The sequence below is a fragment of the Vipera berus genome (genome assembly GCF_964194415.1).
Source record: "Vipera berus genome assembly, chromosome: 1".
Taxonomy (NCBI): domain Eukaryota; kingdom Metazoa; phylum Chordata; class Lepidosauria; order Squamata; family Viperidae; genus Vipera; species Vipera berus.
In genome coordinates, this window is record NC_138202.1 from 285,205,938 (window position 1) to 285,232,827 (window position 26,890).

The 26,890-nt window shown below is 39.0% G+C and overlaps 1 protein-coding gene across 1 annotated transcript in view; it reads right to left on the minus strand.

The window, feature by feature from the left end:
* Positions 1-8,928: 8,928 nt before the first annotated feature.
* Positions 8,929-26,890, minus strand: part of GALNT2 (polypeptide N-acetylgalactosaminyltransferase 2) — a 75,376-nt gene continuing 57,414 nt past the window's right edge. Inside the window, exons 9-16 of the mRNA XM_081312708.1 lie at positions 23,977-24,064; positions 22,692-22,795; positions 21,707-21,833; positions 19,618-19,710; positions 18,847-18,930; positions 17,276-17,402; positions 14,979-15,098; positions 8,929-11,681 (exon numbers count right to left, since the gene is read on the minus strand). Coding sequence (XP_081168834.1) covers positions 11,526-11,681; positions 14,979-15,098; positions 17,276-17,402; positions 18,847-18,930; positions 19,618-19,710; positions 21,707-21,833; positions 22,692-22,795; positions 23,977-24,064 — 899 coding nt within the window. The 3' untranslated portion in view covers positions 8,929-11,525. The remainder of the gene's footprint in view (positions 11,682-14,978; positions 15,099-17,275; positions 17,403-18,846; positions 18,931-19,617; positions 19,711-21,706; positions 21,834-22,691; positions 22,796-23,976; positions 24,065-26,890) is intronic.

Genomic DNA, 26,890 nt, shown 5'->3' on the forward strand with positions numbered 1-26,890 from the left:
GGGTAGGCAAGGTGGGTTGTATGACATGTGTGAGTTCCGGCACCTTTTTCTTTTACAAAAAAGCACTGAAGACAGGTATAGTGATGGACAGAACTCGTTTCAAAGGTGCTTTTCCAAAAGGCAATTTGGACTTTTTTTTCCTTGAGGAAGATGTTTCGCTTCTTATCCAAGAAGTTTCTTCAGTTCTGACTGAATGGTGGGGGGGGGAGGGGAGAAGGGGAAGAGAAGGATTTATATTCCTTTGACCTCCCCACCTTTCAGTCAGAACTGAAGAAGCTTCTTGGATGAGAAGCGAAACATCTTCCTCAAGGAAAAAACAAAGTCCAGTTGCCTTTTGGAAAAGCACCTTTGAGATAATCGTGACCTGGATGACTGAGAATAACATGCCACGGTGAACCTTCCCTAGAGCTATCCCAGGGCACATAAACCCACTCAAAAGATATCAGGCACAGCACACTCCCTGTGCCTTTCCTGGCACACTACACATTTATTGTCACTCAGTGAGATCCTGGCACATGATAACCAGCATTTCACTCAGTGACACTAAATATCAGTTTTTGTAAAAACAAAAAACAAAGAAACGTGTAAATCATTATACCATGGTTTAAGAAGTAGAACATGTTAAACCAGCTTTTTAAGTGTGAAAACACTGCTATTCAAATTGGAAGTTTTTAAGAAGAGATTGGACAACCATTTATCTGAAATGGTATAGGGTTTCCTGCCTGAGCACCGGGTTGGACTAGAAGACCTCCAGGTTTGATATCATTCTGTACCCACTAGATTGGCATCCAGATTCTTCTTGAGTGTTTAGGTATAGGGCTCAGGCACCATATTCACAGGGACGCGGTGGCTCAGTGGGTTGGGACACTGAGCTTGTCGATCGGAAGGTCAGCAGTTTGGCGGGTCGAATCCCGAGTGCCGCGTAACAGAGTGAGCGCCTGTTACTCGTCCCAGCTTCTGCCCACCTAGCAGTTCGAAAGCACGTAAAAAATGCAAGTAGAAAAATAGGGAGCACTCCGGTGGGAAGGTAACAGCGTTCCGTGCGCCTTTGGCGTCTAGTCATGCCAGCCACATGACCACGGAGACGTCCTCAGACAAGCGCTGGCTCTTCGGCTTTGAAACGGAGACGAGCGCCGGCCCCTAGAGTCGGAAACGACTAGCACGCACGTGCGGGGGAACCTTTACCTTTACCATATTCATTAATTGGATGAAGTGAAAATAGCTCTTTTCTGGGTGGTAATGTGAAATGTACGAAGCTGAAGAGGTGTGGACACGACAAGATCTGAGGAGATTTTTTAAAAATTGAAAAGTTTCATGCAACAAAATTATAATGCAGGAGGAACGCAGAGTAGAAAGTTACATTCCTGAGCAGCAGATGGAAGTCCACTTGCCTTTATGATCATGGATCAGTATATTTTGTAATCATTTTGGTAAGCAGAAAGGCCAATGGGAACTACTATTTTCCCGTTCTTCTAGTAGCTCTTAACTGCTATCATTCATTCTCAAAATAATTTTGTAATGGCATTTGCAAATTAATCTGCATTAACATGTACAATTAATAAAGATCTTGCATTCCACCACGAGAGATAGGGGAAGTGGAAAATAGTTGCTGCAACTTAGCTTGTTTATTATTTCATATTTTTGGCCTCTTTTTTTCTTTTTTTCTTTAATCTGACATAGTAGCAAAAAAAAGTTCAACCTCACAAATAGAAAAATTTAGAGGAGACAAAAATAATCGGCCTAGGTAAATTAACCTATCTAAAGCATTACTATTGAAACTTGTTTAATTGGTTAGGGAAAGTGAAGGACGACATGAACTAGATGTGTGCAGAAGTCCAAAACAATTGATGTAGAGTTCACAGCTTGGTAAAAAGTAGTATGAATGTCTATCTTATACTGGCTTAGGACACGCTGTACTTTTCTGGTTATTGAGACCTCATTCTTTTCCTCTCCAAAAATAAAAGCAATCAAAATAGGAGGTCTTTGATAAATAAAACCAGAAATGACCCAGGTCTGTTCCATCTATGCATACTACAATGTTACGGCTGCTGCACTATCGGTCAACACACAACAGCAAGAGCTCAGGGGCTAATTTTAGTAAAAACAGGCCAAGCCATCATAGAGGAAATAAATGGATATTTGGAAGGGAAGCCCTATGAGCTATATTTTTTTCCTTTCCATTTTTGCAACGTACGTGTCATTAAATGAAGTAATACCCAGTACACTAGTGTAGTGCTGTTACTGTGACAAGTGTGTTCAGCAATTTGTGTGTGATCAACTCTGCTCACAATACACCCATCAGTGGCTGAAGTTCAGTCATAAGCTTCCTTCCCAAAGTGTGTTTGTTGAACAGGAGGTTTTTGTTAAACCATGTCAATGCCGGATTAAATGTGCAGTGCTGTTTTATTATTTGGGTTGAAACGAAATATTGATTTTATACATATGCATCTATTCAAGGAAAGCTTGTGTGGAAGCCCCTACACATAAGTAAGGTTCCCATCTGTATTTCTGGCTCTTTGGTTCAAGCGAGGACCTAAATCTTTGTGACTGTTTTTTGTTCTACACAAAAGCACGCTTGCAATAAATTTTTAGAGGTTTTCTATGCCATGAGCTAAATTCTAAAATGTGAAATATGCTAACAACACAACTCAATGGATTTATAATATCACTCTGATGTCATGTGTTTTTTTTCCTTCCTTTCACAAAGTTTGTCTTACAGTCAACAACTTTGAAATACAGTCAAATATAGATTATAAATTAGTTTTCCTTGCCTCATTTTTCCTGGGGGAGGGAGGAATTTGGGTCACAGAAAAGAAATCTAAGCTACAAGATTATGGTTTAGGCACTGGGTAAAAGGAAACAGACATGCAGCTATATTCATATTAAATTTTAAAAAAAAATTTATTGAAAAGTTTTACAGTACATTTTATTTTTACCACAACAAAACAAAACCCCTCCCAACCCCCTCCCCTCTTCCCAACCCTCCCCAACACCTCCCTCCCTCCCCCTCCCCCCTCCCCGACTTCCCAGAGCTAAATACAAGGTATAAAAATACAAACAATCCTAGTCTACCATATGCAAACAACAATAAACTATTAAATCTATCACACTTTAACTCTTATAAAATAACTACAAGCCATATAAATATCACATTAGTACTTATTCAAATGCTAAGTGAAACTTTTTAGTCCCATATTTATTCTGAATATAATCAATCCATTTTTTCCACTCCACAATATATCTCTGTTGCGAATGGTCTTTCAAATACGCTGAGATCTTTGCCATTTCCGCCAGGTTGGAAACTTTTAAAGTCCATTCTTCTATAGTCGGCAGTTCTTCCTTCTTCCAATATTGCCCTACTAAAAGTCTTGCTGCCGTAATTAAGTTCAACATCAACTTAATGTCCACAACAGTAGTATCAGTAGTAATACCCAGTAAAAACAATTGCGGACAAAGCTTTATCCTTTTCTTAAATATCTTCTGCATATTCCACCAAATTTTAATCCAAAATGCTTTAACCTTTTTACAGGTCCACCATATATGAAAATACGTTGCATCTTCACCACCACACCTCCAGCATTTAGGCTGGCAGTTCGGATACATACTTGCTAATTTTTTAGGATCTAAATGCCACCTATAAAACATTTTATAAAAGTTCTCTCTTAAATTTTGAGTAAATTTAAAAAATTAACATAGTGGTTAATATCTTTATCAATCTGAATCAGCATGCTATCAGTAAGTGGCATTTACTCTTTGAGGCCAACCTACGTACTAATCATGCTATTATCCCTCAGGATAAACCATGTTATGTAAATTGCAAAACAAGAGTAAGAAGTTGTAAGCAAAGGAAATGAAAGGTAGGCAATAAGAGTAAAGGAAATCTAACAAAATGCACTTTACACCAACCTCATTTGCTATACATCTTCCTAACTTTTTGCCTTGTAAAACACGGCATTAAATTTAGAAAAAAGATTGCCAAGTAGTAGAAGCAACCAAAATCGCAGAAACTGAATGAGGCGCAAACTTTAACTCAAAACCTGGAATTTCATTAGTGGCTAATGAACAAAGTTTCATTCTCCCCTGGAATAAGTTATAATTGTACCTTTAATAATAATTTAATAAATAAGCCAATAGCTTTAACTTGGAAATAACAACAGCTGTGCTAAATGGTGTCTTTTGAATCGAAACAGTGGTTGCTTGAAGAGCTACAATTTTCTGTTGCATGCCAGTCAGCTAAAAATATTTTGGGAAGTAGCTGAAAATCTACATTCATCATGAACCTCAACTGATGCTCAAAGCAATAGCAATCATGTGTCAGATCTGAGAGGGCAATATAGATGTTTCGCTAGCAACATCTATGATTTTCCCCTCCCCACTTGTTAAATAAACACCATTTGTAATAATCACAAATACAATGACCATTATAAATACGCTGTACTAGAAGTGTGGCTTTTGTCTCATGGAATGCATTTTTGTTACATCCTGTGGGGAAATCAATTACGGTATCTCTCATCTCTGCTGCAGTATTTCATCATCCTAATTCCAGATATTTGGATGTAAACCAACTTTGCCTGGCACATTAATCTGTCAGTCTATCACAGGTAAACTAAATAGCCACAATAGATATTTATAGGAAGAACAATTATTTTTTTCAGAGTTAAACACAGAAATATGGTTGCTATAGAAATGAAAAGGAGCATTTTAGGAAATTGAATTATTAAACCTTCAAAGAAAAAAAATACCACAGTAATGCTATTTTGATAATAAGGTTAGATACAAGAAACCAATAGGATAAATTCCTTCCCTACTTCTAAGTAGTATTTCATGCCTATAATTCTTTGCCATCTTAAATACTGCAAGCAAGTAGACATTGTATGAAAGCCAGGCTAGTCTGGTGGCCAAAAATCAAAAGGAGAGAGATTACTTTTCCAGGCTAACAAATGTTATTAAAGTTGGCAGATGATTGCATATATTACTTTAGAGGATGTGCCGGCAATGCCTTTCTTGATTCTATGTAGGACTAGCAGGCCAAACTTTGGGCAGAAGAATTAATAGACTCAGGCTTGACATCAGGCCTCTAAAGAAGGAACATTTCAATCAGAACATTTCAATTTTCCACATACTCCTTGACAGATCTCAAAGTAGCCATCTTGGAAGTAGTAACAATAAAAAAGAGATTGCTAAATTCACATACATCATGAAGTTTCAGGCTATCTCAGAAGCTCTCAACAATGGGTTTTTAACACATTACAACTGTTAATTGATAAGGAACTTGTAATTTGCCCCATTTGTATCTGATGCAACCACTGTTTTCTCTCCTTCCTCCATCCATGCTTCCACCTTAACCCAGTTTAAACCCAGCATCAGTCTAGCTCTGTGGTGGCGAACCTATGGCACGCGTGCCACAGGTGGCACACAGAGTCCTCTTTGTGGGCACATGCGCCACTGTCCCAGTCCTAGGCCTTCAGCTGGGTTTTATAAAACCTTTTCGCTTTAGGTCTCCACCGCTGTGTACAAAAAAAAAAGGTTCAGTCAATCAATTTCAACTTCTTGCGGGGGAAAAAAAGATCTCGCAAAGTTGGAATTGATCGATTGAACTTTTTAGTCCCACCCAGTCTGCCGTTACCACCCAGTGGGCCATGCCCACCAAATAGGCCATGCCCGCCCAATAAGCCACACCCACCCAATTGGCCACACCCACTCAATGGGCCATGCCCACCTGGCACCTGACGATATGTAAGTGGGTTTTGGGTTGCAGTTTGGGCACTCGATCTCTAAAAGGTTTGCCATCACTGGTCTAGCTACTCCAATGCATCTGATGAAGTCAGTTGTGGCCCACAGAAACTTGTATTTTAATAAAATATATTGATGTGGAAAAATGCTACTTGAATCCTTTTGATTTAAACAGGAAATGGAAATCCTTTGATTCCCATTTCAAGAAAGCATAAAACAGAGCTGTGTCTTGGTTCAAAGAATACCTTCCCTGATACTCTGTGAAGTCAGCTTAGTGCTCTTGGCATTAACTCTGATCCATGTTGATTCTGGATAGAAAAAAAGCACAGCATTAGCTAAACATGATACATACAGTAGCAAAACCTATTTGCATATATAAGGATATATCATAATGAATATGCGGATGAGAAGCATCTAATCATTCTGAAACATTTCAAAATACCTTTAAAAAATTAGTTTCATTTATGTGTCATTGCAATCTGTTACAGTGATCTTTGAGGATACTGGATTTCACTCAGAGGGACTTTTTATGATGCTTTTAGGAACTTTGTTGCAAAGTATTGGGGTCAAAGTTTATACAATTCGAAATTACTATACCTTACATTGTATGCCAATATATAAATTTCATAGGCCTGAAGTTTTTGGTTTAGGAACTTCATTGCAAAACATGAAGAGCTCTCAGTTCTGGTTTAGGTAAAAAAAACTACAATTATTCTTTGCTCAACCATACAATTTTTAGAATAGGAAGGCTAAGCTCTGTACTTTTTGTGCCTGACACATTCCCAGCTTGTTGGACGAAGCGCTACTACCAGGTTACCCAAGGGCAATGGCTTTTCATTGAAAGCTCAGGAACATGACACAGTTGCATAAGTAGGGTGGCAACAGGAAAATAAAAAAAGAATCAATTGTTAACTATGAGAACCTACTGCTTAGAACAGGGGTTTTCAACCTTTCACCAACTGTACCACTTTTAGGATATGGCAATGTATGAGTACCACCTAGCAATGTGTCAAAAACTTGATGACCAAAAAAAACACCTGTTCAAAGTTGCAATTGCATTGAAATGACTTATGACCATTTTTCACACTTATGACCATTGCAGCATGCCCAGGGTCATGTGATTTATATTTGGATGCTTGGCAACTGATTCATATTTATGATGGTCAGTGTCCCAGGGTCATGTGATCCCCTTTTGCAACCTTCTGACAAACAAAGTCAATGGCAGGGCTGCTGGTGGCCAAGTGCTAAGGTGGTCCTTCCCTCCCTCCCTCCTTCCCTGCCTCCCTCTTTCTCATTCCCATCTCCTTCTGAAAGAATTTGATGACCCCACCCCCCACCCCATATTTTTCTTCTTCCATATATTCATCAAACAAGGAAAAGCTCCAGAGACAGAAAAGACAAGCCATTGAGGGAACTAGCTTAAAAAGGCACATTCCCCTTTAAGAATTAGCTACTGGCTAGAAAGGAAAGTTAAGGAGCGCAGCCGGCACTTAAGGAAGAAAAAAAATGTAGTAAGTACAGCTGCCAGCTAAGGAAGCCTCCCCAAATGGCTCCATTCGTAAGTAAAGGAATGCTACAGGCAAAATCCATTCAGGAGAAAAATACTTCAAAATCCCTTGCAGCAAAACTTACAGCTAACAATAGCAGAGCAATAGAAGCTAACACGAGAAATCAGCCAAATAGAAATTGCCAAACACTCCTTAAGAACACAAAGCCCACATTGCACAAATCCCAGAACTTCAAAGTCACAAAAGCACATAAGAATCCTTCCACTCTCCATCTCCTTCTCTCCGTGCCTCACCTCCAGCCGATGCTGCCTTTCTTAATTGCTGCCTTTCTTCATTCCTTGTGGAGGGCGACCCCTCTCCCGCTGCATTTCTTGCCTCTTTGTTGGTGCCAGCACAGGTGGCTGCCACAGAAGTTGTAGAACAGCTCATGGCCGACCTGCTTGATCTCCTCTCCCCTCAACCCTCCTTCTTCTTTCCTTTCTGTGCAGCTAAAGCTGACTCCGCCTCCTCCCAAGGCTGCTTCTTTTCTCTCTCCCTCTCCTGCCCAAACTGCCTCCTGTCTCTGCCCCTCCTCCTCCTTTCTCATGGGGGAGGGCGGGGGAGTGAACCAGAAGTGAGCCTGGGGCCTTTGCCTCACCACAGCCACTCTGAAGCTCTGGAGGACTATCTCACAATAAATCCTTGCCTGCGCTGGCTCGTTCTCTCCCCCACTGCACTTGGCTGGGCAGGGCTACGTACCACCTGCCATGTGCTAATGTACCACAGGTGGTACGTGTACCACCGGTTGAAAAGCCCTGGCTTAGAAGACCAGCCTAATGTTCACTAAGGTCCCCTTATTTTGCTGGATTCCAATTGCAGTTTTCTTTATTATTATTATTATTATTATTATTATTATTATTATACATTTTATTATAGAGTAAAATACAAAATACAAAGCAAATAGTTTTTAATTCTACCTCCATGAATTAAGTTATTTTAATAAATTTATAGCACCTTGATTTACAAAAGTACTTCATGTGTACCAATTCCCTAAGTGCAGAGTTGGTAAATTTATCACTTTAACTGGCAAATTAAAGCTCTTTTATTTCAAATTTTAGTTTTGTACATTTGTTTTCAAAATTAAAACACTAACATCAAACTTCCCTAAATTTGTATTGGCAAAAGTGATTGATGAGAATATCACGTTTCACTGAGCATTCTCATCTTTAAGAAATAAAAAAATAAGTTTGGCTATATTTTCCATGCCATTTAAATTGTAGGCAGATTGTGATGTGCTCTTAAACTCAATTAAAGAAAGTTAAGGTAAAATAGCTGTACTCTTAATAGACGCTTGTGCCCAGTTTTAGATTTTTGTTTACAATATAAAAATTGCATTCAGCAGTAAAATACTTGCCCAAATCAGTTCTCATCTAGAAAACATGAAATTGGTAAAAATCAATCACAGGCGACCCAAATATAGCAAAAGGTTGGGTTTTTAAAGTCCCCATCCCCGCAAGACAACTTTCTATTTGTGAAGCACATGCAAAAAAAAATGTCCCAAGTTCATTGTTAACTGTGGACATTGTGGCAGATAAAGGCAAGAGGCAAGAGTTGACCGAGTAGATCAAAAGGTGTTCACTAAAGTTCAGGTACGCTGACCAGGATTTCAGCAGTGCAGACAGAATGACAGCAGACTCTGTTATCTTATCTATAAAGTATTTATTTTCTTAAGTTAAACAAACAGTTTTTTTCAAGGATGGTTTCCATCTATAAAATGAACAAAGTACAAGCTCTGTACAGCAGATTTTAAAGAACCAACAGAAATAATTTTCTAAACCACATTTAATTTGTAAAAGGAAATGTACATGTACCACCATTATTTCTGCTTTAAAGTAGCTAAGATTAGGACAGAGATGACATGGTAACTGCTTATTAAATTTCCTGGTAGTTTACAATAAAAAAAAAGATCGAGGGAAGGTTCAACTATTTCCTGTATCTAACTTCAATACCTACCACTGAATGCCTCTGCATTATCTTCAATTCGTTTGAAAATCTTTTTCAACAAGGTCTTTAGTATTTTGCACTGACAAGGAGGTGTGCAAAAGCAGTGCTTGGTACAATACACATGAAGTTCATAGTTGTGAAAAAAAAGAAAAGAAAGAAGAACGTAGTCACAGTAAATAACTTTGGCACACTGTGTCATGTAAACATAGCTAGCATCACATTACTGCATTTTCTGATCCAGCGTCCATGCCTAATGATCACTTTCATCCCTAGAACTTGAATACAACACATAGATAACATTTAAGACTTTTTGTTTTTTGAAATCCTGCTAACACACCTGCTTAAATATTAGTCAAGATAATAGCCTTGCAGAATTCAAAATCGGCTATTCGTTGAATAACTTCTACCACCCTCCCTCAAAAAAACCCTTTACAATTTAGCTTCCTTTCTCCCCCCCCCCCACAAGAGTTCTTCCTCCAAAGTCCTGGATTATAATTAGTTGGCTACTTAATAAGCACTTCAGTGCTCTCCCCAATGCCACAGTTTTATAAGTGAATGTTACCTTCATCTCATGACTTGGGCAGCCTTAAAAAAATGAATTTCAAAAAAAAAGGCAAAGACCGCATTTATTATTTTTCCTGTCAAGGACATAATTACATGAGAGGTTTTAATCACAGAGAGGCAAATTTAGTCTGGAAAAGAGTAATAAGAATGGAACCATCATTCTTAATTAAAACAATGTAGTACCTCAAAACAGTATCAACAGAAACCACAAGCATGCCATATAAATTCAAAGCTTCACTGGCTTATCTGAAGCATTGCAAAACCAAAGTCCTCATTTGAGTGGAAAGATGCCCTTTTTTTTTTTTGCAACAAATACTGTGGCCGTCATGGAAAAATGCACTTTCCAGAATACTCTCAAATGCATGTAGCCAGAAGACGAACACTGTCAAGAAATGATTGCATAATAATTTACCTTTGTCATTTTGTAATCATTGGGGGGGGCATGTTCTCTGAACGTTTTCATTTCTGTTTAAAATCTTACATAAACGGTGTTTTAAAAAACAGTTGATGCGGACAACGCACACAGTGATGACATTGCTATGATATAAAATGGAATGGAACAATCACTTCCAAAGTTTTACTTCTGCACCAATCTTGAGACATAGTGAAATGTCATAAAAGAAAAACCTCAAACCATGATGCTCAAAAGCAGATGCCTATCAGCTGCAGTGTTGGTCATTAGTAATAGGCTGCTTGTAACTTCACAAGAAGGCTACTTGTGGTCTTGTGCTATCTGTCATTCTGACAACTTTTTAAAAGGAGTTAACAGCAAAGAAGAGAAACCAAGAACCAAAGTCCCAAAGCTGCATTTTAAAACCTAGTTTTCGACGCAAGGTAGTCGAAAGTTGCTCAATACAAATACACCGAGTTATCCAGAGCACATGGCATGTAATTCCTGAACAGAAGGTGACAATGCTGGTGAGATGAAGCGGGCAAGCCTCTTTCTGCCATTCCACTAACCTCTGCAACAGAGGTCTGGCCACTTTCAGGAGAACGAAGTGGGAAAAAAAAAGGCACACTTTACAAAGCAGAAGCATCCAGTGTTTGCGTGAACACAATGCAGCGGCACAAACTTGCATCTTCACAAAATGCTGTTCTTCTACAACTGTCCAATCTTATTTTCCAGTCAAGTGTTAAAACGCTTTGTTGATAAATTACAGGATGATGAAAAATTGATAAGAAAGTTGTAAATTTCGACAATATATATTTTATATATATATATATATATATATTTATATATTTATATTTATATATAGCGTTTATATCTGGAGTCTCGTCATAGAAAAGTCCATGGTCCGAAATATCAAGTACACATGGCAAAACCTTCCAAATGATGCTTTTGACTGCTGGAAACCACAAACGCCTATTTTTATGTTAGTGGAGACTGCTCGTGAGATTCTTCCCACCACTTCCCTCCCAAGTATGCCCATCCCTTCCCGGTGTTGAAAGCAGGATTCTACCATGTATCTGTGGTTTCTAAGGAGGTTAATCATCTGCTCTGAAAATACTAAGTTGAAGGTGGGGAGGAGCCAACAGGCCTTGATGGAAGAGTGGGGGGGGGGGTTAAGCACTGCTTCAGCTATGTTTGATCAGATGATGGCAGGATCCTTTGATTTCCTTATGTTCACTTTACTTTTCAAATAATGATGGAATACTGAGGTATATAAAGTATCGGTAATGCAATCAAAATGTTGCCCAAGGTTTAGGAAATGAGACAGTACTTCTGTCCGAGGGTTTCTACTGCTGTAGATTAAGTGTGAACTTCCACTGCTGTGACAGTGAAGGACTGCAGACTTCAACAGTCAGACCACCATTTTTGGCATTTCGGCTGTCTAAACACAAGTTGCTGCCCACGTACCGCAGTTTGGTATTGCTTTCTATTTGTTCCCATTTCTACAAAAGAAAAAGGTACACAGATTAGATAAGTACAAATTTTTTTAAAAAAAACACCCAACATTCCTAAGGTCATGTCCTCAACTTACAACAGTTCATTTAGTGGCCATTTGAAGTGACAATGACACTGAAAAAGTGACTTATGACCGTTTTTCACACTTGCGACCACTGCAGCATCCCCAGGGTCACCTGATCAAAATTCAGATGCTTGACAACTGGTTCATATTTATGACGGTTGCAGTGTCCCAGGGTCATGTGATCAACCTTTTCCAACCTTCTGACAAGCAAAGTCAATGGGGAAGTCAGTTAAGTTACTAACTTAACAACAGTGGCAAGAAAGGTAGTAAAATGGGGTAGTAAAATTCACTTAACAGAAATTTTGGTCGTAAGTCGACGACTACCTGTATTAGCCCACTGCCTGGTGGAGCAGTGGGCTAATGCCTCCTTAAGTAACACCAGCTGCCTGCAATTAGTGCAGGTTCGAGTCCCACCAGGCTCAAGGTTGACTCAGCCTTCCATCCTTCCGAGGTAGGTAAAATGAGGACCCAGATTGTTGGGGGCAATTAAGCTGACTTTGTAATAATGCTGCTTGGGGGGTGTATGAAAGCCCTAATAAGCAGGCATGTACATAGAATGAAGGCTACTGCTAAGCTTGTAAGCCGCCCTGAGTCTTCGGAGAAGGGCGGGATATAAATGGAATTAAAATAAATAAAATAAATAAATTAGATGGGCTCCAAACCATCCAACCTGCATTCAGATGAAAACAAGTTTCAAGCTCTCAAGGCTTTAAAATGTCTTCATATGTAACATAGCTTTATGTCATCTCCTCTGCTTTTTTTTTTAAACAAGCACACTGAATTTTTCTGTTCCATAGTCCTTCCTATACTTAGCTAAGGAGAAGTTTTGTAAAAACTGTCCAGTTTGCTGTTGTCTTCTTAGAATCCATAGCATTATTTCTTAAAGAGCAAGAATTGACTCAAAGTCCAGCAACAAAACATAAACCGGCACAGGAAAATGACATGAGCAACAGAGAGTGGATCGGCCTCTTCTCTGGGACTACAATCTTAAATGACACAGGAAGAAAATGAACCTAGAACAGGGGTGTCAAACTCAATTTCATTGAGGGCCACATCAGCATTTATGGTTGTCCTCGGGGGGGGCAGCTGGGGGTGGCTAGGATGGGCGTGGTCTACTGGGTGGGTGTGGCTAGGATGGGCATGGCCTACTGGGTGGGCATGGCCAGCTCGACATCACTTGCTTCAGGGGTTCCTGGGTAGGACTGGGGCAGATCTGAGGGTCTCTGGCAGAGAAGGGTGGGACCAGGGCGAGTGCTGGGACATGGTCCCTCCCACCTCCCTCCCTTCCATCCTCTGTTCTTTCCTTCCTCCCTCCCACCCTCCATTCCTTCCTTCCTCTGTTCCTTCCTTGGTATATGATGGTATATGGTATATGACATACAGTTTATCAATAAATGATCGGAATCTATTCCTGAAGTTTCCTTGGCAGCATCGCTTACTGATAATTCTAGTCTGTGATTAGCACAATGCCAAACTATAATAGACGGAAAACGTTCTGACAGCAATTTTTTCACTCCGCTTTTACATCCCATCATCTCAGCGGCACCATTGCATGCCAGAGAAATCAAATATTATTTCAAATAATCTTCTGTCATCCCATAAGAGTAAAGACATTGGAGTAAGGAATCAAATATCCCTTCTGCTGTTACTTTTTCAAGTTCTACCAAGTCCAAAAACAAATTTACCGGTGAATTCATTCCCATACCTTCGATACAGCATCGAACAAATACTATGAGGGTAGTTTTTTTGCTTATTGTGGTTGATTCATCAATTATCAATGATTATTATTGGATCAATTTCTTTAACCACAGTTTTCCTCATTTCTTCACTTATATGATTAACAATTATATAATCTTAAAGGGCTTGCCATTGTGACAGAAGATTGCTACCACTGCTCCAGGGTTTGGCTAATTTAAATATGCATAGCATAATTAGATTTATTATTGCTGCTAAAGCTATTGATTACGGATTCACATTTCCCATGGATTGTCTTCTGTCCATGGGAAGGAAGCTTGGTTGATTCTAAATTTCATAATTTTAGTTATTCCTTTGTGGCAGGGTATATATGAGAACAAGCTGCAAAGGTCTTTCAAAACATGTTTCTCACATATTTATATTTTTGAATCATAAATAGTAAATCTTTTTTCTTTCCAATGATCCAAACTAATGCTTTAGATAAGCACATAAAAAGAAAACAGCAGAAACAGCTACAAATTAACTCAACAGTTCTATGCTTAGCAACATTTCCATTTAATCAAAGTTCTTGCTCTTTCCAAATCTATTTCAGGGTTTATTTTTATTTTTTATTTTAATTCCATTTATATCCCGCCCTTCTCCGAAGACTCAGGGCGGCTTACAAGCTTAGCAGTAGCCTTCATTCTATGTATATGCCTGCTTATTAGGGCTTTCACACACACCCCATGCGGCATTATTACAAAGTCAGCTTAATTGCCCCCAACAATCTGGGTCCTCATTTTACCTACCTCGGAAGGATGGAAGGCTGAGTCAACCTTGAGCCTGGTGGGATGCGAACCTGCACTAATTGCAGGCAGCTGGTGTTACTTAAGGAGGCATTAGCCCACTGCTCCACCAAGTCACCAAAGCATAGCTGACTCAGGAATTCTGGAAGTTGAAGTCTGTGAGTCATAAAAGAGCCTGAACATAAAGGATGAAGGTAGGATAAACCCTACATTTATTTCAATTTCATATTAGTTCAGTTTTAATTAAAAAGTCAGCTTAAATTATTTAAACACAGTTAAGCGACTAGTCTTTTATATTTAATAAATGTGTTCTTTGGTCTCACTGATAGTTGCAGGTTTTTTTTCAACATTTCTTCAAGCCTACCCGAGGGACTGTAATCCCTGGTTTCTAGGAGCTTCTAGGCAGACTCAGCTTCTACATCCAGGCTATAATTGGATTGCATTATAGCAGCATGCCAGAAATCCCACACCGGACCAAGTCCCAAGACCTCAGAGTTCATAAGGAAGGACCAGGCTATTGGAAAGAGGCGTAAGTCTACAGCAGGGGTGGGGAACCTTGGCTCTTTTATGACTTGTGGACTTCAACTCCCAGAATTACTCAGCCAGCATGGCTGGCTCAGAAATTCTGGGAGTTGAAGTCCACAAGTCATAAAAGAGCCAAGGTTCCCCACCCCTGCTCTAGAGGGTCCTATCTCATCTTGGAGAGCATTCAAAACTCTGGCTGCATTCCAGGTACTGACCTGTCTATTGTCATTCTCTCTGCAGCCCTGAAGTTTGATGAGTGAGCCAGCAGCTAGATCCACAACCGTAAGGCACAAATCCATGTGCTTCACTGACTTGTCCTTTGTTAAGGCCCATTCCTGGAACATAAAGCGAGGACACAGAATTACCCCCACGTCCACATCCTGCCTGCAATCATTCCATCTCTTTTAATCCCATCTTCTAACTATCCAATTTTTATTTTGTGGGGAAAACTCATTTAATAATGAAATGTTGAAAAAGTAAAGGGGGCAGTTAAGAAATCAAATACTTAACTACTTTTTTTCAAGCAGCTCCTTTTTTCTTTTTAACATTTCTAAGCAATATGAAATAACAGTACAGTGGAGGCTCTAGTATTAAGTATTAACATCAAGGACATTAAGAATTAAGTTCAAGGACAGCAATCATTTTTATATGATACTATGAAATAATATAAAGCATTTTAAAATTCCCCAGCAATGCCATACTTAGCTTTAATTGTACAATTCAAACAACCTTATATTTATTAACATTTCAGAAACTATATTTTTAAAGTTTTAAAGCCATCCTACTGTTAACAATTTCTGATTTATATTGTATAAATTCCGCTGTAATAAGCTAATTATATGTATTTCACATTATTCACATCTCATAATGCAATAAAACAACTACAGGGGCAGAGGGTGTAAATGGCTGGCCTCATCTAACACTGCTGGTAATTTGCATTCCTTTTTTTTCTTTTGAAAGAAAAAGTCAAATCGCATCTTTCTTTGGAAGCTCAATATTAGGTCAGAATATATTTACATTTATGTACTATATTCACTAGACTAGACCTACAGTAATCTTGTAAGTTTCACGAGAAATAATTGTCATATACCTCCATCTGCTGGTGCTATGGCGCAACAGCATCCAGTTATCATATTTACCAAATAAGACAAACCTCTCATCTCTCTACAGAAGACAGAAAACTTATGTGATGCCCAATTTCTCCATCTATACCAGGGGTAGGCAACCTCGGCTCTTTTATGACTCATGGACTTCAACTCCCAGAATTACTGAGTCAGTGCTGACTCAGGAATTCTGGGAGTTGAAGTCCATGAGTCATAAAAGAGCCGAGGTTGCCTACCCCTGATCTATACCGAGTCAATTTAAATTTGCCACTCCAAAAAACAAACTGGAGTCAATCCTTCCACCCCCAAATAAACATCTGTGAATGTGATGTACTTCTGTATCTGTGTGTCACACCTTTGTGTGTGTGTAGATACACACACACACACACACACACACACATCTAAAAGAAGCCACACTCTAGAAGAAGGGAGAAGGATAAATCAATGCATCTTAACTGAATGATCAGCTACTGGTTAACATTAATCCCCTATAAAATAAAATACCCTAAGTGTAAATTTAATTGATTCCCATTTACGCAAACTGATCATGAGCCAATTTCACGCCGAAGAATGAAGAAAAATATTTAGCAGCCCCTCCCTCCCTTTTTCCAACCCAAACAAGAGAGGAAAGGAAGAGGGAGGAAGAGGCGAGAAGAGAGGAAAAAGAACATGGGAGATGTGGGGAGGGAGAGAAGTAGGAATAGCAGGAACTGAACAGGGAAGGAAATAAACAAGGAAGAAGTGATCTCTTGATGCGAGAACTGGCAAGGCAGCAGGGGAAATAGACCTCCAGTCAACAGAAGCGACAGACATTTGCTCTTCAGCTTCTGCTCTTCTTCTCAGCAAACGCAAAGGAGATGTACTTCCCCTTCACAAGAATTCATAAAGGGAAAGGGGTGTGTGTGGGGGGGAGGGAGGCTCATCTGATTCCTGCAGAGTAACTGTGGTCACTCTAACTATTTTGCATTCAGAAAAGCAATAAACCCACGCAACTGAGAAGGGCAGGTCAACTAAAATCCTTTGTCCCATTTCATTTCTCTTCTAAGTTTCTTCTTCTTTTTTTTAGTTTTAACCTTTTAATTTTTTCATAACCCTTATATTAAACCTTTGTAAAATGTGTGTGTGTGTGTGTGTGTGTGTGTGTTTGTATACGTACTCTCTCTTTCTCTCTGTGTGTGTATATATCTTGCTTAATGACTGTTTGCTCCTAATCAGTCTAAGTTGCGATGGTGCTGAATGAAGGGATTTACAATCGGTGCCTGCAGTGACAGATAGTGAGGCTCCCACAGTTATGGTTATATGATCAAAGTTCATGTTGGGGTGTTGCAAAGAATTAGAACTCAAGTTGATTTTTCACCCCTGTTTAAGAACCAGGTGATGATTTTTTGATCTATTATTACTATACTTGCCTGATTTCCCCCAGCATTATGACATTCATAAACACCGACAACGCCATCTGCAAAATGGCCTAATGTGTCAAGGCAATTGGTTCCTTGCTGCAAAGCCCCAAAAGCTATATCCTGGTGATCAGGTACCCTGGGGAGGGGGAGGGGGAGAGAGAGAGAGAGAGAAGCTTGTTAATTCTAAGCAAAATGCAACTTTAAAAACTTATTCTACTTGATATCAATGTTAGAGATGCATCTATGCCAGGGGTCTTCAAACGTGGCCCTTTTATGACTTGTAGACTTCAACTCCCAAAATTGAAGAGTTGAAGTCCACAAGTCATAAGAGGGCCAAATTTAAAGACCCCTGAACTACGCAATTCAGTACAATTTTCCAGAATTTTAGTTTTATTCAGTTTCTCACCAAACCCCCAAATTTCATTCTAAGCTCAAGAAGAGCTGGAGACCTCGAGAGCAGTGATACAGAGAGAGCAATTACAAAGTTTCCCAATCAGCAAGTCCTCTGATTTCAACAGATTTAAAATTAAAGTTGATAAAGAAATGAATTACTTATTAAAACATTTTTTTAATAGCCACCCAACTCACACATGAGTGACTCTGGGTGGCTCACGACAACTTTGGGTGGCTTAGATAAGGCTATTTTAGCACACAATGAATTCTGGCAGAATCTATTTGCTGATTAAGCTGTAAGAAAATTACACTGTACTGATTGGGTTAAACCTATTTCCTTCATTAAATGAAGGAATGAAAATAGATCTAATTGCATTTGATCATCAGTGCCATTTGCTTTCTGAATGGTGTGGATCCATTCTTATTCCCACTTTGAAAATTACTTCCTCTTCAGGAGTGCTCACATTTAGGAGGTAGAGAAATGAAGAGGTTATACTTATGGCAGGGGTAGGCAACCTTGGCTCTTTTATGACTCGTGGACTTCAACTCCCAGAATTCCTGAGCCAGCATGGCTGGCTCAGGAATTCTGGGAGTTGAAGTCCACGAGTCATAAAAGAGCCAAGGTTGCCTACCCCTGACTTAGGGCTATGCAAACATTCCTATCAATAACTCTGGCTCTTTTTATCACTGCTGTACAATCAAGACTATCTAGTTCTGTCATCAAGATTTCCAATAAGCCAACAATTTTCGGAGGTAGAAAGGGATGAGTAACAATGCAGAAATGCTTCCTTACTTCAAGCCCCAGATCTGACTATGGCAGCTGACTGAATTGGCTGCTGAAGAACAACCCTCTATGGCACACGGGAATTGACAGCCAGAGTTTATCTTGGGCTGATATCCGCCACCTAACCATGCTGCAGGTTATGAAGACATTAGATCAGACGAAAAAGAGGTTAGAACAGGGGTGTCAAACTGCCGACCCACAAGCCGGATGCGTCATGCCAAAACTGCGCCCACCCCATTGCCAGCAATGGAAAAAAAGTCAAGATGTGTGACGCAACACGTCACTTGACGTTGCGAGTTTGACACCCCTGGATTAGAAGGAAGGCCCAGAAGACAAAAAATCCAAAGTACATTTATCAGTCTGGCATCAGTTAAAATAATTTTACATAGGCAAAAATTTTTACCTTAATTCAGGATATACATTTTCAAGGTACCACTTGAATGGTTTGCAGCTAAGTCTCTTTCTCAACTCCATTCGGCTTTGAATACTGTCAAGAGAAAAAGCTTTTCATTGCATCTAAAAACTTCGCCAATCCAAAAGCTATTTTTATGGACAACCTATTATTTAAGTGGAGGGACGCGGTGGCTCAGTGGGTTAGGACGCTGAGCTTGTCGATCAGAAGGTCGGCAGTTTGGCGGGTCGAATCCCGAGTGCCGCATAACAGAGTGAGCGCCTGTTACTCGTCCCAGCTTCTGCCCACCTAGCAGTTTGAAAGCACGTAAAAATGCAAGTAGAAAAATAGGGACCACTACGGTGGGAAGGTAACAGCGTTCCGTGCGCCTTTGGCGTCTAGTCATGCCGGCCACATGACCACGGAGACGTCCTCGGACAAGCGCTGGCTCTTTGGCTTTGAAACGGAGATGAGCACCGGCCCCTAGAGTCGGAAACGACTAGCACGCATGTGCGGGGGAACCTTTACCTTTACCTTTACCTTTATTATTTAAGTAAGAAGCTGGAAGCTTAGTATGGTCTGCAACGTTTAGGCCTCAATTCCCATCATTCCAGCTGCCCTAGCCACTAGCCACTAGAAGTCCTAAAATGGGCAATACCATCTTGCCTTCTTCTGATTACAGCCAAAGATTAAAGGTTTGGTGCTTATTTTAATGCCATTTATTTCGACCCTGCCACTTCCGGTCAATAGGCTCAAATGGCTGAAAGAAATAACTGGACTTACTTGCCATAAGGTACATTTCTGGCAGAAGGCACTGCTGCATAATAGAAATTTTTGTATTCATCCATCCAGACTTCTGCTGCTCTGCGTGTATTTCTGGAAATAATTTAAGGCACAGTATTAATTTTGTTCCCTGGTATTGGTTTACTCCTTTGGAAAAGCGAAAAGCCTCCCACTTTTAAGGAAACCGCCAGGCAGAATAAATTACCTCTCAAAAAACACCATTTGTTGGCTTTCTATTCTTTAGCTCCTTTCTTCGGGGTTTGTCTTTGTGGAAGGAAAATGGCCCGAAGGATCATTAATTCCTCATCACTGTAATCCCTACGCTTAGACTAAAGGGTACATCTAGCACTCTTCCGTACTCCAAAGCCCTGGCTAAATAGAAGTAATACTCATTTATCTTGTAGAAGAGACACAGTCTCATTTTTAAGTCACAGTTACCTTATGCCTTCGGCACATCTGTGCTCTCAGGACAGCTCACATGAGAAAACAGATCACGCAGTCTTTTCCAGATATTTCATCACGTCATTCCAAAACTACTGGAAGAAGTGAGATTAGCAGGGATGCAGTATTCCACTTTCCCTGATGTGGTTCTACCTTTTAAAGCATGTCAAGCACATTTCTGGCTATTCAGAAGAGTTCTGAATTCTTCTGCTCAATCTTCAATTCCCTTTGTTCATACCTGCCGCTTAGCAAGCGCCAAATCCTAAGACTTCTCCCAACAAGATGCTTCCCAGATCTGTAAAGTCAGCTCCCAGATTTTACTAGCCAAATGCCATCTTATTAAGCAATTTGGTACAGAGGCTAATATCTGATAATCAAGGTAGATCTATACAAAACTTGAATGTATGTTGGACACACACATACTGATTCTTTTTTCTGTTTTTAACAAAAAGATTTGAAAGAAACCTTCTGGCTTACCAAGGAAGATATTAATATTAACACATGGATAGTATACACTAAATGTATCGGGGAAAAAGATGCCAAACTAAAAATATACTATATATTATATAGTATGAATAATTATAACAAAGGATTTGCTATAGTCTAGGTCAGGGGCCGGCACACGGGCCGGATGAATCATGCCGAAACCGCGCCCACCCCAGCTCCAGCAATGGGGGGAAAAGTCACGATACATCACGACACGTCACGTGATGTGGTAAGTTTGACACCCCTAATCTAGGTCATTACATTGTTCTGACAGTTTATTTCCAATTTTAATGATGATGTTGAAGTTTTAAAATAAACTCATCCAAAATTACATGTAAGCTTTTGCTGTCCGATAAGTAAAAAAAACCAACAACAAACCATTATACATTTCTGCTAATTGGTATTGTTTTAGTTTTGGTCTTGTTTCCATTGTTTGGTGAAGGAGCCCATCTCCTGATTATATGTGCTAACAACCATTGACTGTGACATTCTTCTTGGCTGCTGTGCATGTTAATTTTCTACATGGCATGGGTCCGGAATACCTTGGGGAGCACCTGCGGCCGGCGTCAACTTCCCTCCGCCCAGTACGCTCCCACAGAGAGGGCCTCCTCAGGGTGCCACCGGTCAAAGAATGCCGACTGGTGGCCCCCAGGGGGAGGGCGTTCTCTGTGGGCGCGCCGGATTTATGGAACCATCTTCCGGTCGAGCTCCGGATGGCGCCTGACCTCCGCTCCTTCCGGCGCGATCTTAAAACCTACCTCTTTGAACAAGCTGGCCTGGCCTGATGGGATGGGGTCGGGTTTTATAAATTGATCTTAACCTTTTAATCTGTATTAATTTATTACGGGCATTACTGTTTAATTACTTTTTAATGTTTGTACCTTGTTTTTTATTATGTATTGCCCTGTTCACCGCCCTGAGTCCTTCGGGAGAAGGGCGGTATACAAATTAAATAAATAAATAAATAAATAAATAAATAAATAAATAAATAAATAAATAAATAAATAAATAAATAAATAAATAAATAAATAAATAATTTTCGTATTTATGATGGAAATTTGTTTTTAATTTATTTTAAGATTGTTCGCTATCCTGGGTCACGTGTTGATATGGGTGGCCACATACAATGAATGAATGAATGGTTATTGACTCTTAAATTTACCTTGCAAAAACAGTTCCACTTCCTCCTGGAAAGGTATAAGGATGTTGCTTGCGGAAGACGTGACCGACTCGGCTGCATGGGATGATTTCAAGACTCCCACCGCATTGCCACACACGGAATGAAATCTCTGCATTCAGAAAGCAACCAATATACGGAATAGGTTTTTTTTTCTTTTTTTCCCCATCTTGCTATGCATCCTTCTTTTCCATCTAACAAGAATACATATTTTTTTTAAAATCCTGCTTTTAATCGAGACAAAGGGATAGAGAATCATGTTCACCTTTTATTGAGAAATTAAGCTTATGTAACTATGAAGTTATTCTATTTCTCTATCCAAAATGGGCCACTTTTTGTATTTGCGGTTCAAATAAGTAAAAGGTGGCTTAAAATCCAATGTTTAGCAGATAACCACAATAATATGGGCATCATACAATTACTTGGCTTTAACATGAGCACCTAAGTGTCAGAATGAGAAAATGAAATTGAGATGTATAATTTAACATAAAATCACAAATGCTCTTAAGGTATCAATTTCTAAACTAATAAAACCAAATTAGTTTAATTTGCTTAAATAAAATACCCAGATGGTGACTATTCCTATGAACTACATGCCCTACTTTTAAGTATTTAAAATGCACGGAATATCTTCACAACCTTGTTAAGTGGAACACTTCAACAATTATTTTTAATTAGCACAGAATGCATTTCAAGTAATATATGACTTTTTAAAAGATAAAGATCCTGTGCCTGCTTTCTTTAAACATTACACTGACTTTCGTCTTCATACTTTTTTTTTTATAGAAAAGTCTAATTCTACAATGGAGCCATGTTGTGGCTGAATATTTGCCAATAACCTACTTACAAATATCAACTGCTGCTTTAATCCTTTCCAGGCAGAGATCTAAAGAAATGAACTGCCAAAAATGAGGCTAAGATTTTATTTCAATTCATTTCAAAAACAATGCTGTAAGTAAAAAAATCATACCTAGATTTTCTCCACCCCATACATCCATCATCATATCATACTTTCCCAATTCTTCAAAATAAAGTTTGTCCATCACAAAGAGTCCACCAGCTATCATTGGAGTTCTAAAAAGAAGGAAGAGGTAAAGAGCAGATAAATTATTACAGTATACACTCACACATTACACCTTAAGGTTCCAAATGAGTATTTTCTGTCCATATTTAAAAACTATTCAATTCCTTTTTAGCCATCTATAATCATTGCTGCAATGGAAAACTCTATCACTCACTCATGAACTCAGGATTTATATATGGCCAACTAGGTCTTAATTCCTTAGATGTGTAATTGGTTACCGGAAATTTCTGAAATGCTATACAAAATAATACACAATAATATCAAGCCATAGTTATTCTGCACAATATAAGTTGGTTCTCAAATAATGAATGCTATCTTTGAATTATTTTACTAGCATTTTCAATAATAGGTTCCCCAATGATCACTGTCCAACTTAAATAGATAATTCTGCTACCTTGTAAGAGTCATGCTTTCTATTTTTCATAGAATCTTGCAGAATTATAAAATTCACTGCAAGTGGTAGCAATGTTATTATGCATAACAGAATTTTGTAGCAGTACCAATTTTGATACTTGCATGGAAGAGAAATGATTCTTTTAATAATACTGGATAAATTAAAATTTTAGTCTATCTAGTTTGATTATTACTAGTAATACTCAAAGTATGAACACAAGAAAAAAATATATATGTTTTTATCTCTTGTTAAACCTTCTTGGTACCAGCACACTAATATGAGATCAAGTAATTCTCTATCTGCTGATTTGGCCAGTGTGTTAATTGGAGAGCTTTGCATCATTTCTTCCACTTTCCAGGTGTGGTTGCACAACAAGGAAGTAAGGCAATAAATCAAGGCTCATGCAGAATGGATTTCAATTCCACACATGCTGTTAAACATTATCATTTATACAACTGAATGCATACTTTGTGCAGGCAGTGTTTCGCTATGTATTATTTGCAGTAATAGTTTCATCACTGTTAATGACAGTCAAAGCAACACATTTGTTATAAGGCATGAAAATGGCAGAAAATAGCAATGTTTGTCTTCAAGCAGGAGTCGGCAGTATTTCGAAACATCGCTTGCATTTGGCAATACTGGGTTTGTGTTGTATGAGGTATCAATTAATTCAACAGGAGCCTGCCAAATCTAACTTGGGAGACGGTAACTCAAAGTTGCACTTACTAAGAACAACAATATTGTTTTGTGAGGGGAAGGGTGTTGGCAGGAACATACTTTATGGGAGCAACTGGATTTCCTTGCCGTCCTCTTCTTTGCTCAGGGGTCATGTAATCCCACTTGAATACCAAATTCCAATCAAAGCCTAAGAGATTGCAGGGAGAAACAGAAGGGAAAAAGGGCAAAGTCACAATGTATATGCTGGATATTAATAAACGTCCCCTTTAACTTTTGCCTAGATATATGGTCTTTTGAGTTACAGATTATAGACAGGAAGCTATTCAGATATGATTTTGGTAAAATTCAGCTGGACATAATGCTAGGTTCATTTCACCTGATTTTTTCCCCATTATATGACACTTTCAGAAATAGATGGGACAGAAGTTAAGATGACATTAATAAAATCCTAAGACAAATTTGAGTGCTTTTTAAGTAGAAAAGTGAGATTTATTAAACATTAGAATAAATAATGTTGTTTATTTTTTTAAAAAAGCTCTTATTTCCTAATTTTATGTGATTGCCACAAAAAATATTCTTCACAACGACAACTTAATTTGGATTGCCAGAAACCCTGTCAGATTCCCCAGTTTTGAAATGTCAATCAGCAATCTGAATATTTTTCCTGTTCATTTTTTTTCCCTGTATTTTGCTACACTTTTAAAACTGTTTTGACTTATTTTTGTGCCTGGAGGAAATCACAAAAGAAATCTGTGTGTAACCACCAGGTATCAGCTGATCTGACCAGGAGATGGCACTGAAGTCAGAAGCTCTAATCTGTGTTTCTTGTCCTTCCTGCCAAGTCTTCTACCTCCAGCTGCTATTTCCAAAATTGTTATTTTAGCTTCTCCACTCCCACAGTAGATACCATCTGACTACATTTGAAGGAACGGCAATCCACTGACACCTCCTCAAGCTCCATGGGAACCATCTGTTGCTTAAACTCCTCTTCTCCAAGAACTGTCTTTGGCAGAAACCATTTTCCAGCTATCATACAACATCAGAATATAACGGGGGGGGGGGAAGAGATGCCTCTATTGAACAGCCTCCTGCTAACTATCCTCCTGCTCATATTGCTGCTACTACTCAGCTTGTTACTACAATAGCTTTCCCCTCTGTTAATTTATCAGAAGGTAAGCTTCCGAGTCCTCCCACAAAAGGTAGATTAAAAATATCTTCCATTTTAATCATGCTAAGTGAGCACCTTGCAGCATGTAAGATGTCACAAGTGCTGTGTTTGTATTACAATATTTCAAAAGCCGTTTAGTTGCATTCTTAGCATTTTAGACACATGACCAACAGTACTTTTCCCATGTTAATAGAATACCATACTAAAAAAAAGATCTAACTTCCACCATTGGAAATTATAGCTGTTTCATTTGAAAAAGATGTGTCATTTTAATACTGCACTGTGGTGGGGAATAGGGCAGCATGCTGAGATTACCCAGTCTTCATTTACAGCAGAGAGATAATATTTCACTGTATTTCACTTTATAAAATATCATTAATATACGAATGGTGTTAAAAGCAATCATGAATGCAAAACCTCAACATGTACATACACTGCAGTAAACATTAGGGGGCTCTTTTGGAACGTGAATACACAGGAAAACCTGAGGTGTCAGTGGTATTAAAGAAATATTACTGACACTAACACATAACATGAATGTATCAACTCAGTTTCATTAGCGCAGGGGTGTCAAACTGCCGGCCCACGGGCCGGACATGTCACATAGAAGCCGTGCCCACCCCATTGCCAGCAATGGCAAAACCGTCCTGATACGTTGTGCGACGTCACGTGACGTCGCGAGTTTGACATTTCTGCATTAGAGGATCATAGCGGACCGGCACTGAGATAACCTGTATGGTTGCAGGACCACACAGATGTCATCTTTTTATTTTTTCATGCTGAAATCAAATCAAACCACCTACACTCCAATGTCTCCTTTTTCAACCCTTTTCAACAACTACATTTGATCCCAAATTGCATAATTACTTAGTGTATAATTATGCTGAGAATGGCAAAATACAGGCAGCACTTTTATATTCAAGAGATTCTACCTATTATAGCACACCGAAATACAGTAGACTGCCATGATCAGCAAATATCCAGAGCAACAAACACTCACAATAGATGCCATACACAGTATTTCAAGGTGTACCAGAGTACTCAGGAGAGAAGTGATTGATGTCAAGAATACAAATGTGTTCTTAATCTTAGCTACAACAGATTTTGACGGCAATGCCTCTGACTATTTTTAGCACTCCAGATTTCCGTCTTTGCTTTTACCTTTGAATTCAAGAAAATTCAAGTCTAGTCTTTCCTAATTCCTTTTACGAAAGAAATCCCTCACACAAAGGACAAATATGAAAACCTGAAATCAAGAATCAGTGCTCAGTGTTCTTCCTTATCTTCTTTTAAATCCTCAATACTATAACACTGGCTACTTCACCATTGCTAAAATACTATTGGGTATATTGCAATTAATTCCCTGCAGAGAGCTAAAGAGAAAGTATATTTGTTTAGTCCATCGCATTATTCCATGATTTTAGCAAAGCACGTTTATAAAGGTACATTACATGCAGACCTAAACACAGTTCTTTTCTCACACTAGATGGGATGCAGAATCGGGTCATTTAAATTGTCAGGGAACCAGCTATATATCTACATAGCACCAGAACAGATATCAATAGAATGGAGAGATAAATGGCAAAGAATGCATCAAAGTATATACAAAAAAAATCAATTTCTGTATTTGCATCAAATGTTGAGACACAAGTAAGGTGCAATTTGCATCACCACATATATCATCATTGTGATGCAAACTTGGCTTTCTGTAGATGCCTCTCAGCATATTATCCTGCAGGAGTTGATGACAGCTTCAAATGGAGGGTACAAAATATTCTGAATTTGAAACAGTGGTTTTGATTTCAAAACAGGATGTTCCAACAATTCCAGAAGTGATCTGAATTC